Genomic DNA, 21,290 nt, shown 5'->3' on the forward strand with positions numbered 1-21,290 from the left:
GGAGCCCAGTGACTTACTGAAAATTCTCACTGCAAACATTCTGACAGGCATGCGTTTTGCGCCCACGTGGGTACTATCCAAGTCTGCGTGTCACCACTGTTAACGTGTGTGGTGGCTGTGTGACCTTTGTTCCTGATCTTGCGTGTCAATATTTGCTGCGAGACAAAATTAATCCAACACCTCATTATTGTGTTGGTGGATAGTCTGGGATGAGGTGGCAACTTCTTGCAGTGACTCCCACTCTTACCACAAGCTCCTTTATTTTCCTTAAAAATCAGCAAGTGACTTTCTCCAAGAACCGTTAATTTTTGACACTAATTTATGTTCCTTTTGTGTGGCAATTCAGTGTTAAAAAGTGTCATTTTTTTCTAACCATGGTAGGCACTGTTCCTGCAGCACTTAACATGCCACATCTTGCTACCAAGTATTCAGTTTAGTAAATCAGGTAGGTAAACATTCCTACAAGATGAAGACCCAAGCTGATTCAGATCAGCCAGTGTCTACATGAACTTTTACACGAAAATTTCAATGCACATTCTATTAGATGATAGCACCTAGCACTTACATATAACTGCTACCAGAATATTCTGCATAGGTGACATGAGTCTTGCTTGGGCCAGAGCCAGAGTTTGATAGCAATTTCCATAACTGATGCTGCTACTAAAGTAATGACCAACCATATTCCTGGTATACCACCTAGTTAGCACAGTTGAAAGAGCATGTAACAGTAGTCAAAGCAACTTTGACATGTTTCAATCACACAATAGCTAGCCTTGCACGTAATGAGGGAATAATTAACAGAAATGTAAAACAGTTTCATAGATACATGACAGACTAGATAAGAGCTCTAATCACAAGAGACAGCACCCAACTACGATCACAACCATTAACAAACAGTAATACTTTTAGTATCAATATTTACAGGTTTAGAAAGAGAATATCAATTGTTAATTTTTGTCATAGTAAACGCACAGAAAGGAATACTGGAACCTCACATAATTAACCCAGTAGATTCAGTTAAACACTTAATTCAGGATGACATTAAAGATAAGAAGTTCCCAATGCTCTTGCAGAATGGAGAGGATATCAATTATTCTGCATAACTGATGTTGATGTGTTTATGTTGGGCCATATATTGAACTATGTATTAAATGTCCCATTGGCTGCAAACAAACTGTTTAATTTGTACAGAGTATCACCCCTAACTTCTTTAAAATGATGGAAGTTAAAAATTATTCATGTTGCAATGTAACCAAGCTAATGATACATTAGGAATCCTACATCATCAGTGGCATCGATCTCTTTGTTCACATAAAGAAAAATTCATAAAAAAGTGTGTCCACAAAAATCAATTATTTCATACCAAAGTTTGTAAATTCAGTTCTATTAATATTACTAAATATGTACCAGCAATTGTCTCTGACAACAAAGACATAAACTCTTCATTTTGTAAAGTACCTCTATTCTTCTTCATTGTGCAGAGGCATGGCAGCAAGTAGTGTTTTCAAGAAACACTGTTAAGAAAATTTAGAGAACTGGCATTTGAAACTGACAGCAGAATGATCCTACTGCTGCAAACATACAGTTCACGTAAGGCCCACAAAGATACGAGAAATTAGGGCTCATACAGAAGCATATAGACAGTCATTTTTCCCTTGCTCTATCTCCAATTGGAACAGGAAAGGAAATGATTAGTAGTTGTACAGGATACACTCCCCCACGCACCATACGCTGGCTTCTGGAGTATGGATGTAGCCATAAATGTAGATGTAAATGAAGCTGGATCGTTTTGCGCGGCTGCAGAAAGCAAATATATTTTTTGTTTTGTTTCTTCCAATTGCGGTGCCACAACACAAAAAATGTTGCAGAATACAAACATTTAAAAGTCCAGATACCATACTTCACTTAATATTTTGAGTGTGACGCAATTTTTACAACAATTCCATCAGTTAATTTTCTCCATACCAGAAGAAAACTTGCGGACATTATCATGCCTCCACAGAAGACAACGAAGCCAACATCAAGATCATCAGCTAAGCAAAACTTCATAATTTCATACGTGGATATGCCCTTTGATGCAACTCACGCCAATAATGACTCTTGGCCAGTCTGATAACAAGTCATTGACTCTGCAGCACAGAAGAGGCATATTACAGCACATGGCTGGATTTAGGGGAGGGCAAACCAGGGCTGCAGGCCTGGGACCTCCTAAAGAGAGAGGCTCCCCACAGCCCACAAATGAACTAATGATACCAAACAATATATAAAATTATATTTGGGTAAAAAATCTTAGTTCATTTGTCCTACATCACTGCATTAATACTGCACCTGCTTGACTGATTATTATATTAATATGAAATTTGTTTCAATTACATTTCCATTTTATAGTTTATAATAAGCATGGGCAAGTGAGATGGGGGCCAGATCAGGTGAAAAAACAATTTAATCATACTTCTCTAACTACTCCATAAGTCTTTACTATTTCAAGCAGCCCTGATAAGCATGTACCACCTTCCACTGACATTTTCGCGAGTATCCCAGTGGAAAGTTGGGGCAATATTCTACTCCCGTCTCTGGTGATGAATCCTGATATCATATTTAAAATCTGACTTTGAAAATACAGGGTGTGTCCGTAAGAGCGTGCAAAATGTAGGATGACATAGAGAATGCTCCAACGAACAATTTGAGGTAGGGAACCTGGGGTCAGAGAAGCCAGCTTAAGGAGATACGGAAGTAAACTTCTCTACCACTTTGTCTAGCATTGCTGTTTTTGCAGCTTATTTACAACTAAGATGTGTGCAAGTTTACACATACCATGCTGTTTATTTACATACACAGTCTTCACTTCCTGTAAGGAAACAAGGAGGACAAGCTGATTACTAGGAAGTTATGATGCAGGTTTTGTTTTCTTTATTTGTCCATAAGGTGGCTCTGTTGTATCATATTTACATTCTCCCACAACAGAATGCACTATGAATCAATGACAGACCCATTCGTTACTCAGTGCTATTCAGAGACATACAGTACAGTACGATGGAGCAGTACTGGTACAATTTGACGGAACTCAATGACATGCCCCTTGTGTATGGGGAAGTACGTTGCAACGCTCTCACTGCTTGAAATACTGTACAGGGAACAATTTCCTTGCAGGCATCATCCATCATGATGCGTGTTTATTTCTCTTGATCAATGAATGTGGGAGACTGGTTCATTGGAAAGAAGAAATGAGGGACCTGGCAACACGAAGACCACTCGCATAACCCGATTTTGAGGAGGAGGTGCTGGAACATTTTGCAGCAGACCCCACTACAAATACTCATCGCATTGCACGTGAAATGGGTGCTGCACATACTAGCATGCAGTGAGTACGTTGTGAACAACAATTACACCCATGACACCCACAACAAGTCCATGCGATGCTTGTGACTGAATTTGCACCAAGGCCGCATTGTATCAGTGGTTGCTGCAACAATAGACTAATCAACCAGATTTCTTCCAAATCGTGCTGTTTATTGACGAGGCCTCATCTGATAGTATGGTATTTCGAACAGCAAGAACACCTTTGTGTGGGATGAAAAAAACCCTCATGCTCTAGTAAAGTCACATAATCAAGTACATTTTGCTGTGGACATCTGGGCCAGCAATGTGGGCGACAATCTCAATGGGCAATATCTTCTACTTGGCCAGCTGAATGGCCACCTGTACTTGAGATTCATGAGTTGTTGGCGAATGTAGCCCTGGCTGTTTGTAAGAGGATGTGGATGCAACATTACGGTGCACCACCTCACTTCAGTGTGGATATCTGAAACCATTTCAATGCTGTATTTCCTGGTCACTGAACTGGAAGGGGAAGTCCTATTCCACAGCCTGAAAGGTCACCTGACCAGAATCCCCTTGATTATTTCCTATGGGAATCTCTAAAGTCACTTGTGCATGAGAGCCCAGTGGATATGGAGGTGGAATTAGTTGCCAGAATTGCAGCTGTCTTTGATGTGATTTGAAACACACCAGGGAAACCCGTCAGGGTGCGTCAGACTCTTGTTCACCAATGCCATGTTCCCACTGAGGTTTATGGCCGTCAGTTTCACCACATTTTGTAAGATACGGTATCAATGGTACATTCATGGTGTCAGTTGTGTCAATGATAGTATTTGCAGTTAATTGTAACTACTGTAAATTAAAAAGTAAACAGTAATGTGATTTTACTCCTATTATCTCCTTAAGCTGGCTTGTTTGTCCCCAGATTCCCTACCTCAAATTTTCAGTGGAGCATACTCTATGTCCTATTAAATTTTTGCATGCTTTTGTGGAAACACTCTGCATAATGTAACAGGATAGTTTAAAAAAGTCTACTCATCAAGTAGCGGCAGAACACAAACACAAAAAGGTGCTGCCACTTGGTGATGAGAAGATTTTTTAATCTATCTAGTTACAATAAATTTTCAAAAACTGAAAATTAAATTCTGCCTTGTAATACAAACCTATCATACAGTACAGAGCAATAGGTAAATATAAATACGGAACCATGTTAGCAAATAAAACACAATAAACTACAATGTTTCATTCTGACAGTGGTAAGTTGAACACAATAGATTCGTTGGTCCTGTTGCGAGATGGTACTGTGCATCAAAGGAAAGTAGCCTATTGAAAACTATCCAGCTTAAAAGTAAGAGAAGAACTTGATTGTGTTGTGGATCAAGAGACCTAGTTCCAGGGTTAACAGCTAAGATCAAGTCAGAGAGCCGCTAATTCTATGATCAGCTGTCTGCTGTTTGATTGAGGAGAGATCTGTTCATTTTCATGCCAGTTAAATCCTCACCATAGTAACTGGGAGACAAATCCTGATATCACAGAATATTTTGAAACCTGTCTTGCCCTTTCTAACTCACACCTAAAGGGTAGGACCTGTCTGTTTCCAACATACATCCACAGTAGAGGACCATTCCTACGTATATGTAGGGATGTGTTCTTTTTAGCAAGTAAAAGCTAAAAAATTAAAGAGCATTGTTTTGACAGTGGTATGCCACAAGCACCATGTACTGATTGGTCCTGTTGCCAGAGGAGGAAATAGTGCATCACCATAAGTTGCCTATTCCAAATCATCCAACATGCAAGTGGAAGAACAGTCTCAAGAAGATCTTTAGAGGCCTATTGCAATTGCAGTGTTGAGGTTGGTTTGATTTGGTGGAAGAGATCAAACAGCAGTCTCATTCAATCTGGGAAGGATGGGGAAGGAAGTCAGCCATGCCCTTTCAAAGGAACCATCCTGGCCTTGCTCGGTGCAGGGTTGAGTGGCAATACAAATGAAGTTCTACAACTGATTCTTGGCTCACAGACACATAGTGAAATTGTCATATTGGAATGTGAGGATCTTGCAGGAAAAGGCACCAATACAAATGCCGCTGCAGACCCGAGCAAATCCCTGTCTTAACAGGCGTCCAATATAAAACTTAAATCAGAACAAAAAGAGGTAGTGGACAAACAGCAGCCATACAGGGCCAGTGGTATTGCATTGGTTCAGTGATAGTGTCAAGGAAGTTCCACAGTTAATTCTTGGCTCATTCTCATCTAGCACAGAAGTCAAAACAGAAGATCAGAAAAGACTGGGTCATCAGGTTCAAAATGATCCAGTGGTGATCCATGGATTCAGAAAAATCTAAGACAATCAAGAGGTTACTTTGGTCAGAACTAAATGAAAATAGCATTTTTCATATTGAGCCGCGATAGGCTCAATAAAAAGATTCACACAATCATAGCTTTCAGCCATTAAACGCACACACATTTGCAGTCTCAGAGAGCTGAAACTACAGTTCTCTGAGACTACAGATGTGTGTGCAAGTTGCACTTGCACGAGTGTGTGTGTGTGTGTGTGTGTGTGTGTGTGTGTGTGTGTGTGTGTGTGTGTCTACTGCTGACAAAGGCCTTAATGGCCGAAAGCTATGATTGTGTGAATCTTTTTATTGTGCCTATCGTGGCTCAGCATCTCCACTATACAGTGAGTAGAAACTTTCCTTCTCTCATATTGTTACATTCCATCCTGGATTTTCCATTGTTTGATTTCTCATATTGGGGAGATAAACCATGGAGGCACTGCCTGATGAGTGTGATTTCCCCCCCCCCCCTTTTCCCCCTACACACACAATATGAATGTAGAAACATGTCTGGCTGACAAATAGAAAACAAATATTTTATTTAATTGATGCAGATCTGGAAGATCTTTCTTTTGCAAAGAGTTAAAAATGAAGCCAACAGACTATAGAAGTTCTGTTTTTCTTGTTATCACCTATACACTACACTGAAGAGCCAAAGAAACTGTTACATCTGCCAGATATTGTGTAGGGCCCCTGCAAGCACGCCGAAGTGGCGCAATACAATATGGTATGGACTCGACTAATGTCTGAAGTAGTGCTGGAGGGAACTGATGCCATGAATCCTGCAGGGCTGTCTATAAATGTGTAAGAGTACAAGGGGTGTTCTCTTCTGGACAGCACATTGCAAGGCATCCCTGATGTGCTCAATAATGTTCATATCTGGGGAGTTTAGTGGCCAGCGGAAGTGTTTAAACTTGGAAAAGTGTTCCTGGAGTCACCATGTCGCAAATCTAGGCGTATGGGTGTCGCATTGTCCTGCTGGAATTGCCAAGACCATCGGGATGGACAATGGATATGAATGGATGCACGTGATCAGACAGAATGCTTACGTACATGTCATCTGTCACACCAACTGCACATGCCCCACACCATTACAGAACTTCCACCAGCTTCAACAATCCCTGCTGACATGTGGGTCCATGGATTCCTGAGACTGTCTTTATAACCGTACACGTCTATCCACTTGTTACAATTTGAAACGAGACTAGTCTGACCAGGCAACACGTTTCCAGCCATCAACAATCCAATGTCGGTGTTGACGGGCTCAGATGAGGCTTGTGTCGTGCAGTCATCAAGGGTACATGACTGGGCGTTTGTCTCTGAGGCACCAAAAGCCCATATTGATGATGTTTCATTGAATGGTTCGCATGCTGACACTTGTTGATGGCCCACCATTTAAATCTGCAGCAATTTGCAGAAGGGTTGCGCTTCTGTTATGTTGAACAACTTTTTTCAGTCGTCACTGGCCCCATTCTTGCAGATTTTTTTCCATCTGCAGCGATGGTAGAGATTTGATGTTTTACTGGACCCCTAGTATTCATGGTACAATCGTGAAATGGTCGTACAGGAAAATCCCCACTTCACCACTACCCCAGAGATGCTGTGCCCCATTGCTCGTGCATAGACTGTAACACCACATTCAAACTCACTTAAATCTTGATAACCTGCCATTGTAGCAGCAGTAACTGATCTAACAACTGCACCAGACACTTATTGTCTTACATAAGCGTTTCCGATAGCAGCACCTTATTCTTCCTGTTTGAATATGCATGCCAATACCACTTTCTTTGGCGCTTCAGTGTAGTATCTAATACGCACAGTGTCTATATCAAGTCTGTCATAGTACTGCAGTTTAAATATTTCACAAAACTAGTTGATTACAGTTAAATTTAGAGTGACTTGTCTCCAATTTTAGAAAATTTGCAGTTTACACACAATAACTATGTGCTGGTCTGATGATCTCTCATGACATGTGAGCAGTGTATGACACTTCTGCTTTCTGTATCTTATATAGAAACAGAAGCAGATGCCATCATACTTGTATTTCTATTTTTTTAGTTTCAGGATATGAATTTGTACCATTTAAAAGAATAATTATGCATTTGTACTTTAGAAATCTTACTTTAGAAATGTGTCATTGCATTTCAAATAATGTACATTTCACATAAATTATTATTTACTTACATATCTAAAAGAGATAATTAATAAAATTCAGATTAAGCAAGGTAATAGATGCACCAGAATATTAACCACAGTGTTTCAGTCTACTGTTAACTTGGGCATCTTTCCTGCATCCTGTGTGTATTGATCTAGAATTTGTATTGCTTTCCTTCCTATCCATTCCTTAACATTTTAACTTACTTTTCCCATTCCAGATATTTCCTTTTTACTGACAAACTGCCTTACATTACACACTACTGCACCTATGTAGTCACTCTCATTACACTTCATTATTGAACACTTAATTGTAACACAATCGTCAAGTTTACCAGTCACTCTATGATATTAATAACTGTGAAGGTAAAAGTCCTGTAAAACTTCTAAAAAAATAACTAAATGGCTTCCTGTTCTCAATAAGGAAAAATAGCAAATAATTCAAATTGTAATATCAAAACATGGATAAAATTGCATCATATTTCTGATGCAGCAAGGAAAATAATTAATTTCACTCTCCCATACCAAGATTCTGTGCAGCAGCCAGAAGAACATCATGGATTTCCTTTGTATAACCAACTTGAGCTCGCACGGTTGCCAGATACTGTGGATATGTTAGGGAGCCAACATCCTGTGCTGGCAAAGGCTCTGTTCGTGCCGTAGCCACTGGTAAGGGAAGGTATCGCTGGCTACTGGACAGCTGGTTTAGGCATTCTATTGATGTCTTCTGTCAAACATAAACATTAATGTCTTTTACTAGCTAAAATTGAACAGTGCATTCATTAGAGAGTAGCAAATCTAGCAGCAATCTATTTCACAATATTCAGTACAAACTAGGTAGTCACTTTATCCATAATTTTCTTTCTCACAACATTTAAATAAAGTGAATATAATAGAGGCAAACATTCCACGTGGGAAAAATATATCTAAAAACAAAGAAGCTGTAACTTACCAAACGAAAGCGTTGGTACGTTGATAGAGACAATGAAAACAATAAAAAACACACACACAAATTTCAAGCTTTCGCAACCCAAGGTTGCTTCATCAGGAAAGAGAGGGAAAGACGAAAGGATGTGGGTTTTAAGGGAGAAGGTAAGGAGTCATTCCAATCCCGGGAGCGGAAAGACCTACCTTAGGGGGGAAAAAAGAACAGGTATACACTCACGCACACACACACACATCCATCCGCACATATACACACACAGGCAGACCCCCTAAGGTAAGTCTTTCCGCTCCCGGGATTGGAATGACTCCTTACCCTCTCCCTTAAAACCCACATCCTTTCGTCTTTTCCTCTCCTTCCCTCTTTCCTGATGAAGCAACCTTGGGTTGCGAAAGCTTGAAATTTGTGTGTGTGTTTTTTATTGTTTTCATTGTCTCTATCAACATACCAATGCTTTCGTTTGGTAAGTTACAGATTCTTTGTTTTTAGATACATTTAAATAAAGTTATATTTAATTTGTAAAAAAGATCAACATGCAATAAGTAATATAAGGTACGTACTGAATATGAAAAAACTGGAAAAAAGGCTCCACAGTCAATAGTACAAGCAGCACCAAGAACTGTATGTGTGAAAAATTAACCTACTTTACTACATACAGAAACAAGTTATATGAGTCATGCCCTATTCTGACAGCTCTGTCCTTTGTATACATACTATCACAGCTGCTTAGGGAATCTTCTGGTGCAGCACATAATTAGATATGAATCGTGTAAGTATTTCTGTATGTGAGAAGTCGGAAATGTATGATTCTTATGCTTGTTTCTACTGCTGATCAGTGCCTTTTTCCCTATGTTCACGATTGCTAGCTACCTTACTTACCTTATTTTCTCGTGTCACATATAGTGAACATAATTTGGAATGTACCATTCCATTTATGACACAATTTATTTCACATATTCTACAGCTTGCATGCCACCAGCAAGGAGCTGGGCAGGCTTGGTCACAGGTGGGCAGGGGTGAGCAAAGAGCTGACATGAGGGCAGTCTAGCAAATGGGTCATATTCTATGTGATACTATTGAATACACGTGGGCAGGGCTGTGCTGCCTGTGATTGAGCCACCTGGCAGATAGCTTATACCAGCTGCATCCAACTAAGGGTGAGCTGAGGGGTGCCCCCACCCTAGGAGGTATCACTGGAAAAGCCTCCTCCACAGTTTTGAGAATGTTTAACATATAGTGATATGATGTGTGATCAAAAAGTAATGATAATTTTTGTTTTTCTTAGAGAGTTTTTATTCATCCATCAACATCAACTTTGTCCCCTTCAAAGTAATACCCATACAATAAACTTGTGTCAGGACTTTTTCCAATGTCGGAAGCACTTTTGGAACTCATTTTTTGTATGGCGTTCAGCTCCTTCAACAACCGTTTTTATCTCATCAATGATGGCAAAACGTCCTTTGAAGGTTCTTTTCAGCCTCAGTAACAGAAAGAAATCGCAGGGGGCTGAGTCCAGTGAATAAGGTGACTGAGGCACATAACAGTTTTGTTTTTTGCCAAAAAATCATTGGGACGTGAACAGGAGCATTATTGTGACACAATTTCTACAAGTGGTTTTGCCATAGTTTTGGTCATTTTCTACAGATTGCTTCATGCAACTGGTGCATAACTTCTAGGTAGCATTTCTTATTGACTGTATAAGCATAAGGCAATCGTAAAATGCGTTTTAGACAGGTACGTGCCGAGTAAAACTGTGAGGGACGGGAAAAACCCACCGTGGTACAACAACAAAGTTAGGAAACTACTGCGAAAGCAAAGAGAGCTTCACTCCAAGTTTAAACGCAGCCAAAACCTCTCAGACAAACAGAAGCTAAACGATGTCAAAGTTAGCGTAAGGAGGGCTATGCGTGAAGCGTTCAGTGAATTCGAAAGTAAAATTCTATGTACCGACTTGACAGAAAATCCTAGGAAGTTCTGGTCTTACGTTAAATCAGTAAGTGGCTCGTAACAGCATATCCAGACACTCCGGGATGATGATGGCATTGAAACAGAGGATGACACGCGTAAAGCTGAAATACTAAACACCTTTTTCCAAAGCTGTTTCACAGAGGAAGACCGCACTGCAATTCCTTCTCTAAATCCTCGCACAAACGAAAAAATGGCTGACATCGAAATAAGTGTCCAAGGAATAGAAAAGCAACTGGAATCACTCAATAGAGGAAAGTCCACTGGACCTGACGGGATACCAATTCGATTCTACACAGAGTACGCGAAAGAACTTGCCCCCCTTCTAACAGCCGTGTACCGCAAGTCTCTAGAGGAACGGAGGGTTCCAAATGATTGGAAAAGAGCACAGGTAGTCCCAGTCTTCAAGAAGGGTCGTCGAGCAGTTGCGCAAAACTATAGACCTATATCTCTGACGTTGATCTGTTGTAGAATTTTGGAACATGTTTTTTGCTCGAGTATCATGTCGTTTCTCGAAACCCAGAATCTACTATGTAGGAATCAACATGGATTCTGGAAACAGCGATCGTGTGAGACCCAACTCGCTTTATTTGTTCATGAGACCCAGAAAATATTAGATACAGGCTCCCAGGTAGATGCTATTTTTCTTGACTTCCGGAAGGCGTTCGATACAGTTCCGCACTGTCGCCTGATAAACAAAGTAAGAGCCTACGGAATATCAGACCAGCTGTGTGGCTGGATTGAAGAGTTTTTAGCAAACAGAACACAGCATGTTGTTATCAATGGAGAGACGTCTGCATCGCGGTGTAGATTGCTCGCCAGGTTTCGAGAGGGTGCGTTTCTGGATGAGGTATCGAATATATTGCTTCCCCCTACTTATACCTCCCGAGGAGATCACGAATGTAAAATTAGAGAGATTAGAGTGTGCGGAGGCTTTCAGACAGTCGTTCTTCCCGCGAACCATACGCGACTGGAACAGGAAAGGGAGGTAATGACAGTGGCACGTAAAATGCCCTCCGCCACACACCTTTGGGTGGCTTGCGGAGTATAAATGTAGATGTAGAACTCATTATGCACTATCCCATTGTAAGTGAATAAAACAGTGAGAAGAACCTTCACATGTGATCGAACTTTACTTTTTTTTTTTTTTTTTTGCCTTGGCTCTTCTGGTTGTTTCCATTGGGACGAGTGGGCCTTTGTTTCGATGTCATACCTATATACACATGTTCCATAATGTTATAATCATTTTTAGAAGTTCTGGATCATTGTTGATTTCATACAGTAATTGTTGAGCGATGTCCACACTATGTCATTTTTTGGCCAAAACGCAACAATATCGTAGAAAAATACATGTTTCATGCCCAACACATCTGAAAAAATTGCTTGGCATGACCCAAAGGATATGCCAACATCATTAGTAACCTCTCAACCTCTCTGATGGTGAATCAGTAATTTCCTAGAACCATTCTCTCTCCTTCTTCCACATTGTAATCAGTAATTGTTGCGCTAGGGCCTCCAGGGCAGTCACTGTCTTCCGCGCCCTCTTGACCCTCTTTGAAACAACTCTTGTCTTACTCACAGTAAATTCATCAAAAGCCCCAGCCAACATTTCAAATGCATTACTGCACTTTATTCCACTTGTCAAGTAAAATTTAATGCAAATTCTTTGATCCATCTTTTTTGAAAGTAATAATTTGCTGAGTATAATCTCTGTATCTGTCAACAATAAACCATTTAAAACAGCTGGAACATGGGAACCAACACAATATTGTTTTTTTAAAATCGGATGTATAAAGCCCATTAAATTAAAAAATTCCTGTTATATTTTGATCGCGTTTCTTACATAATGGGCCATCACATGAAAATGAGACAGATGGAAATAGCTTAGTAAGCTGTTTATTATTTCAAACGTAATTGTTAATACACTCCTGGAAATGGAAAAAAGAACACATTGACACCGCTGTGTCAGACCCACCATACTTGCTCCGGACACTGCGAGAGGGCTGTACAAGCAATGATCACACGCACGGCACAGCGGACACACCAGGAACCGCGGTGTTGGCCGTCGAATGGCGCTAGCTGCGCAGCATTTGTGCACCGCCGCCGTCAGTGTCAGCCAATTTGCCGTGGCATACGGAGCTCCATCGCAGTCTTTAACACTGGTAGCATGCCGCGACAGCGTGGACGTGAACCGTATGTGCAGTTGACGGACTTTGAGCAAGGGCGTATAGTGGGCATGCGGGAGGACGGGTGGACGTACCGCCGAATTGCTCAACACGTGGGGCGTGAGGTCTCCACAGTACATCGATGTTGTCGCCAGTGGTCGGCGGAAGGTGCACGTGCCCGTCGACCTGGGACCGGACCGCAGCGACGCACGGATGCACGCCAAGACCGTAGGATCCTACGCAGTGCCGTACGGGACCGCACCGCCACTTCCCAGCAAATTAGGGACACTGTTGCTCCTGGGGTATCGGCGAGGACCATTCGCAACCGTCTCCATGAAGCTGGGCTACGGTCCCGCACACCGTTAGGCCGTCTTCCGCTCACGCCCCAACATCGTGCAGCCCGCCTCCAGTGGTGTCGCGACAGGCGTGAATGGAGGGACGAATGGAGACGTGTCGTCTTCAGCGATGAGAATCGCTTCTGCCTTGGTGCCAATGATGGTCGTATGCGTGTTTGGCGCCGTGCAGGTGAGCGCCACAATCAGGACTGCATACGACCGAGGCACACAGGGCCAACACCCGGCATCATGGTGTGGGGAGCGATCTCCTACACTGGCCGTACACCACTGGTGATCGTCGAGGGGACACTGAATAGTGCACGGTACATCCAAATCGTCATCGAACCCATCGTTCTACCATTCCTAGACCGGCAAGGGAACTTACTGTTCCAACAGGACAATGCACGTCCGCATGTATCCCGAGCCACCCAACGTGCTCTAGAAGGTGTAAGTCAACTACCCTGGCCAGCAAGATCTCCGGATCTGTCCCCCATTGAGCATGTTTGGGACTGGATGAAGCGTCGTCTCACGCGGTCTGCACGTCCAGCACAAACGCTGGTCCAACTGAGGCGCCAGGTGGAAATGGCATGGCAAGCCGTTCCACAGGACTACATCCAGCATCTCTACGATCGTCTCCATGGGAGAATAGCAGCCTGCATTGCTGCGAAAGGTGGATATACACTGTACTAGTGCCGACATTGTGCATGCTCTGTTGCCTGTGTCTATGTGCCTGTGGTTCTGTCAGTGTGATCATGTGATGTATCTGACCCCAGGAATGTGTCAATAAAGTTTCCCCTTCCTGGGACAATGAATTCACGGTGTTCTTATTTCAATTTCCAGGAGTGTATATTTAGCTCACTGTGCAACAAGATGGAACCAAGACTGTACCCATGTGTACACCTCTTCATCCTAAGCAAATCAACGCCCATGAATGTCTTTCTTCTGGGCTCTGAAAATATGGAAATTGCATGGGAAGAGACTGGGACTGTATGGAGGATGTGTAATGGCTTCCCCAACAGAACCACTGCAATATAGTTTAAACAACCTTGGCAATACATGGGCCTGTCTATATTTGTGGCTGCCGATTTGCTTCAGACTCCCAAGCCCTCACCACAGTGATCATATACTGTAGATGAACCATGTGCATGACCTGTCCAATCCAGCCACTCAACACTTCCTAGAACAGTCCCATCAAGGGCTTATCATATCCCACCAGAGGCAGGGTCACCTGTGGAAGTTCATATTCCATATATCAACTCTGTTGCAGTAACTCCACGGCTTTTCATGTAAGTACAACAACAAATCTGCTGTCCACAAGAATGAATGGCCACTACCAAACTATGGCCAAGAACAAAGTTGAACACTCAGTAGCGTAATAAGCAATTACTGGTAGGTGCAACACGTTCGATTTCAAAGACTGCTTCACATCAAGGGCCACCTGGCTCCTTTCCTGTGGTACCAGGTTTTATGAGCTGCGTTGATGGGAGTTGAGCATGCACCATGACAGTTTTAGACTATTAACAGCAAATACTGTGAATTTGTAAATGTATTGTGCAAGATTAAAAAAAGGGTTGTAATCTGTGTAACGGGCATAATTTTAGAAATGAAGGCACAGCAGAAGTACCTATCAGATAACATCACAGTGTGCTCTAGAAATGCATATTACATATTTCTTTCCCTGTTGGCAAAACAAGTTAAAGGTAACAGAGAGCCAGTAATGTTGGAGGAACAGATGTTATGATGTGACAGTAACAACAGAACAACAAAGTTTCTGCCAAATTAGTGGATCGTAGTGATAAATTGGATTATACACTACCCAACCAGTTTCGGTTGTTATGAATCAGTAACCCCTGTCCTCCATTAATGGTTTTGTGTACTATCAACTTTCTATGGCACTTAGATACTACAGTAAATTCTGATAAGTTACACAAGCCTTTGTGTCTAAAATAACTCATAGTTCACATGTACACTGTGTACACCAATGTAGGCCTGCAAATACTGCGAGGTCACACTCCAATATTGGAAACTAAAGACAAACATGATGTGTCACAAGTAATGTCTGATATTCTGCTTGTGTGCCTGTCTCACACAAAAATATAAAGATACTTAACACCTTCACCACAATTGGTACGTGTTGTATTTAGTTGTCTAACTGAGATATTCACTAGAGCTTAAATTTGCCCACCCTGACAGTATTTTAATTGTTCATTTAAATTATCCTTTATAAATTACAAAATCTTATCAATTCAGAAAGGGATCTTCAAATTCAAAAATTCAAATATAGCAGGAGAAAAAAGGTGAAAGCATTCAGAATTGAAGGTTCCTCAATCCTCCAAAGATTGGAAACAGTTCAGGAAAACAATGCTGAATCTGGACTGTTGTACAAGAGTGATGTGGTGAGAGAGGAGGAGAAAACAAATCTGTGCTACAAGTACATCTCAAACAAAATTCACTGTTATATTAGAAAACTTTCAACATTAAAGAAACAAAACATTATATCTTTTAACTAATTAGTCACATAATAACAAACATACCAAGTGGAGTTCCATCTGATCACATATGGAATAAAATTCTTCTATACTCTTATCAAATCTTGGGGGCTGAACATCCACAGCTTTCCTGAAAGGATACAATATATTACAAAAATGTGTTAACACTACTAATAATAATTCTTTATTATTATATTCTACACTTACTGTGGCCCAACATCCACCAAATAATTCTGATGAAGAATTTGTGCTGCACTCTTTATTGTGAGCTGTGATAAACAGAAAAAAATCAGATGATTATGACTCTTGCCATATGAAGCAGTAACAGATTTTAACATTTTAATTAAAGTAGTTGATTTTGCAAGTTCTACTAACCAGTATCTATCTACATAAGCTACACACCTGTGAACTGATATTTTACTGCTTCAGATGATTGTTTGAGAAATTATAAATAGTAGAACATGTCATGGTGCAAGAAATGAGACACACCGTGAATAGGCAATCCATTAATTTTTATGAATGATGTTGAAACAGTTTTATTGTATAAGACCAGGAGATAAATAGTATGCATATATGAACCTTTGAGAATGGCGAACAGGAGTCATGTCAGTTTAACAACAACAAAAAAATTTGTTTGTTTATGGACATAACATAGTTACCAATCACAACACCAGACATTATGTATGCCCTTATCAATTTAGAAAGGTGAGGGGAGGTGCTTATCAATTATGTGAACTTGAACAACTCACTAAATAGTGGAGATACTCAGTTGTAAATAGACACACAGCAAGATTGAGAATATTTTTACTTTGGGGTCCTGTGCAATGAAAACCTGGAGGACTAACACAAAAAAGTAACCCAAACTTTTCCTGCACTCTAAAAATCAGTGGACGGTATAACAAAACTGTCACCAACTATTCTTCCCAATGTAGCTGCTCTCCTAAGTGCACTACCCAAACAATTAACAGAAGAACTGATGTAGGGATTAGTACAGTGAAAGAGCGTTACTAGCATCGACAATACAGTCAGCTGGTAGGGTAATATTCACAAAATCTGGAGATCTTGGTTTCAACCCCTAACAGTGTACAAATTTGGAAGTCAAAAGTGATGTCACAACACAGGCAAATGCAGAATGATTTACACCTTCTACAGTGAATCTGCGTAACATCTTCTCAGTTATCATGCAGCATTGGGTTGAGTAATATATTTTAGGAATCAACAGCTACTACCACTAAAAAGCAAACTGCTTACTAATAGGATTTGTTTAGTGTCTTCATTTTATGGGGGAGTTTGCTGGAAAACTAGGCATATGACAGGAGGTACAATGACTCCAAAAAAGCAACTTATAACAGGAGTCAGAGGGGTCGGCATCATGCTTGGCAATTCAGTTCCCAGATATTTTGTTTCCAGTGAAGACAGTGTTTACAACAGACAGGAGTGCAGACAAAAGTGATAGTATTTTCATTGTCCTGACTGCTTCAAAATGTGGGAGATTTTATCTATATCAAGTGCCATGAGTCAGTAATGAAGAGACATTATAATGTACCTCTCTGGAAATAAATTTCTGAGCACAGCTGCAAGTAAAGGAAGTGTTGCTGAAAAAGATGACCAGAAAACTATGAAACACACAAAGTAAAGAGTGTAACACTGCATCAATGACAAGGACATTTGATACTGAAAATTAACTATGGAAGAAAACTAGCCACAGACTACTCAGGCACTTAGCAGAATCTGTTTACACTGGACACACATTGCCATATACACTGCTCTGCCCAGTACTGCTACTTATACACAAATGTTCAACAAGGCCCTTAGATATTACTTCATGCCACGCTGTGGCAATGAAGTGTTATTTCAGACTGACTACAAATCAGTTGTGTGTGACAAATCTGCTTGTATCACTCTTACAAGGAAATGATGCCTCTGCTAAAAATCATGCTCCACTGCAACAACCATTATTGAGATACTGTTAGGACTATCAGACGAGGGGATTTCAAGCTAGAAGATGCCCTGCATCAAGGCACATGCCTCATCTGTTACAGACTACCCTACAGCTACTGTCACCATGATGCTCAGAAAAGACAGGCTTGTCTCCCATCTAAAAGGCGGGAAAATTTTCGTACTCTTGTGCAGACATTTTAGGGCATCCGACATAAGAAAATGACTAACCTCTCACTGCCTCAGGGTGTACCTTATGAGAATATGACATTAAGTGCTGAAATGAGTTTTTTTGCAACACTGTCATGATTTGCAATTGCTATTTCTTTTTAATTTTGTTAATTATTTTTCAGAAACCGCATCATAGAACCTCTTACTACCACAGAAAAGTGCAAGTACTGCCATCTATGTAACAAAAGTAAAAAGTAAACCTGCAGTGTCATGGTAGTTCAGTCTGACATGTCAGATGGTTCATTTCATTATTACAGCAAGAAGGGGTGTTACTTTGGAACGTTGCCCACTGCAAACAACTGTGAGGCCATTGGAACATTCAGTATTTACTGTGAGACATAAGACCTTGAAGATCAGATGTGCAGTGATCGATCACAGTCGTCCACACCAGCTGATGATCACTATCTGCAAATTACTGCTGGCAGTCACCCAAAGGAGAATGCAACAGAACTGTATGCTACTGTTTTACAGTCAACTGAGAAGGCTGTGTTTGGTCTCTCAAGCCAACAACATACAAGACCAGCACCATTTTGTATGAAATAGGTGGAAAACCAGAACTGGAACTTCGATCAGTGACAACAGGTTCTCTTCACCAGCAACTGTAGGATTTGCCTGACAACTGATGATCACAGCAGAGGACCACTGAGATGCTGAGGTACTAATATGTGTCTCATAGGGTAATCAGAGATGTGAATCCAGAAATGGTCTTACGTGTGGATGCTGGACACTGAACAGTATTGAGGGCACTTTTAAGGCTGCTCCATGTCAGCATTAAATTTACTGTGGAGGTAGAAAAAGATCAACAGCCGCTCTTTCTAGATGTGGTGGTTATGACGAACGGTGAGAGTCTGGCCCACAGAATGTATTGAAAACTGACACACATGGGCCAATACCTGCACAAACTTTCAAATCATCAGCCACGTAAGAAATGAGGTATGATTAACACACCTATAATGTGTGTAAAATGAGCATGAAAGCCACAGCACAATGGATGTAACACCTGGAATTCGTTCTAAAGACCAATGGGTACTCCACCAGTTGCATATGAAGAGTCATGAAATCTAACATACAATGAAGTGACACATTAGAAGAAATGTGGAGTGTGGCCTTTCTACATCCCACAGGTAACAGACCTCACACTGTGTGCACGTGGAAAATTCTATGTTGGAATGATCAGATAATCCATCAAACATAAAAGATATTGCAGACTAGGACAGGTGGAGAAATTGAGTCAATGGAAGCATCTGATTCCACCCATTGGCTTTGACCCGTAATGTAATGGTGTTGTGGTGTGTGACGTCACTAGGGTGCAGAGTTTTTGAGCTGGTTGCGTTTGTAGATGTCATGTTGATTTTGATGGTGCCCTTGGGTGGTGCACAAGTACATGTTGAGTTTAATGTGTCATACTGGGTTCCCTTGAGATTTGGTTGTGATTTTATTAACGTGGTTTTGAGTTTACATAGTTGGTGCAGTAACGTGGGTTGTGGAAGTGTTTTCAGTGAGTTATTAACGTTTTTTTGTTTATATGTTTGGCCTTTTTGTTAGGTCTAATTAGTTTGGTGTCTAATTTGTTTTACTGCATTTTTGTTAGGTATGGATATGACAGTGAAGTTCACAAGTGTATCATTAAGTTTTGAGATAGGTGGTGATATGATGTCTCTCATAAACTTTCTGCAGATGTTTGGTCTCATGTTAGGTGTCACATTTGTGTCGACAACATGAGAATGGCAAGAGTTTGAGCAGCTTGGACCAGGGACGTGTATATGTGGCACTGTTTTGCGATAATATCTGGCAGGTGATAAGATGTGGTAAGTGAATCACGAAATCTGGGTTGGCCACAAGGAATATTGTCTAGCTCACTTATTATTTTTGTTTTCAGTCCTCTGTAAGCTTTTGTGCGTAAGAGATTGGTGTGAGTGAGAGAACTGTTTTGGATTGGTTTATTTTTGTCAAGAGATTTGTTCAGGTTATGCCAAGTATAGGGGGAAGTTGGGTGGGCTGGGGGTGGTTGCTGAAATTGATGAGTTACAGTTTGGTAGGAGGAAGTAAGGGAGGGGCAGAGCTTTGGTTTGTAGATATGGGAGGCTGTTATTTCAAGGGGTGGGGTATGCTGATTGAGTGACATTATTGTGTAATTTTTATTTCTTTCTGCATTTGTTGGCAGATGTATGTAGTGATATTATTGTTGCCATTTTGTATACACTGGAAGTAGTCATTTCCACCATGTTAATGATGTATGGGTCAAAGCAGATGAGTGGAATCAGACGCTTCTTTAATGCCGTGAAATTAGACATGGTAGAGAGTGCGCAATGGGAGGCAGACCACATAATGAAACTCACTAACATGTATGTTCTAATTATGGAGAAGAACTACAATGCTTCTTTGTTCAGGGAAACCAGAGAAAATTGTAACTGTGATGATAATGTTAACAAGAAAAAAGAATGCCTCAATGTAAATGGATCCTGGATTCCTGTGCTGAAGCAAGTGGCCATTTCATGTAACAAGGAGAACCACAGTGTGATCCTGGAAGGCCAGCAGGCATTGATGTGACAGTTAGATATAATCTCCAACTGTGAGCTCAACTTCAGTCCATCACCAGCAACAGGGAGTGAATTTTTGGTATTGGCACCCACTCATGCTGGCAAAACCTCAGAAAAATCAAAAAACATTGACTGAAAATCCTAAGACAAATGCCAACAGGCAATGCATCATGTGATCCCGAAAGCCTCTGCAGCTTTGTAAGAGCACATATTTCTGGAATTATTTTCCATTCTTCCCTGAAATGCAACAAACTAGAAAGAGGTTTGTCTGGCAGGTTCAGTCTTTCGCTGGCACTTAAACCACTCTGACGTAATATGTTTGTTGTTTACAGTAGCGAACGTACAAAAACAATTGGTAAAGAGTAGGTAAAGAAAGTGGCTGCATTTTTGGACTTGGTATGCCTATGAGGGCATACAGAGCATATGAAAAAAATGGTATATTACACAGATTGTACACCTAGCAGTTTGATTGAAATAGTTGTTTTGCAATGTTTCTCTAGGATCTTATAAAGAATGAACATAAAGGGAATTCCATTTCAAAAAGGGTGTACAGGTAATGGGAGAGAAACATACTGGTTAAAGACCATCTCTGTACAATGCATGAAGTACAAACGTTTCTGCTAATACTGTGCTTCTATTGCCCAAAACAATGGCTTTAAGCAGAATCCACACACAAATAATTCCATGACTGCCCTGTGCAAAGAAATACGATTCTAACTGGAGCAGATTAAGAATTGTGGGTTCTCATTTAGATAAAACAACAAACTGCACACTTCTGTATGAAATAGAATTTGGATTATGTAGGATGTGTATTATGCAGGGACGACAGACACTGCAGTTTCTACTAAGCAAACAAAACTGATACAATGAACCACCACA

At 40.8% G+C, this 21,290-nt stretch overlaps 1 protein-coding gene across 3 annotated transcripts in view; it reads right to left on the reverse strand.

Annotated features, from left to right (window-relative positions):
• The window catches only part of LOC126468129 (mediator of RNA polymerase II transcription subunit 29), a 65,766-nt gene that overhangs the window by 43,125 nt on the left and 1,351 nt on the right, over nt 1-21,290 (reverse strand). For 2 of the 3 annotated variants that reach the window (XR_007585994.1, XM_050096526.1), the window contains exons 2-4: nt 15,910-15,971; nt 15,748-15,832; nt 8,331-8,532 (exon numbers count right to left, since the gene is read on the reverse strand). Coding sequence is in view for 2 of the 3 variants with exons in the window: in XM_050096526.1 (XP_049952483.1) it covers nt 8,331-8,532; nt 15,748-15,832; nt 15,910-15,971 (349 nt within the window). In the remaining variant the exon portion in view is untranslated. Of the gene's footprint in view, nt 1-8,316; nt 8,533-15,747; nt 15,833-15,909; nt 15,972-21,290 lie in introns of those variants that run through there. The other variant, XM_050096525.1, reaches the window with a different exon arrangement.

This window comes from Schistocerca serialis, chromosome 1 (assembly GCF_023864345.2).
Source record: "Schistocerca serialis cubense isolate TAMUIC-IGC-003099 chromosome 1, iqSchSeri2.2, whole genome shotgun sequence".
In the NCBI taxonomy this organism is placed as follows: domain Eukaryota; kingdom Metazoa; phylum Arthropoda; class Insecta; order Orthoptera; family Acrididae; genus Schistocerca; species Schistocerca serialis.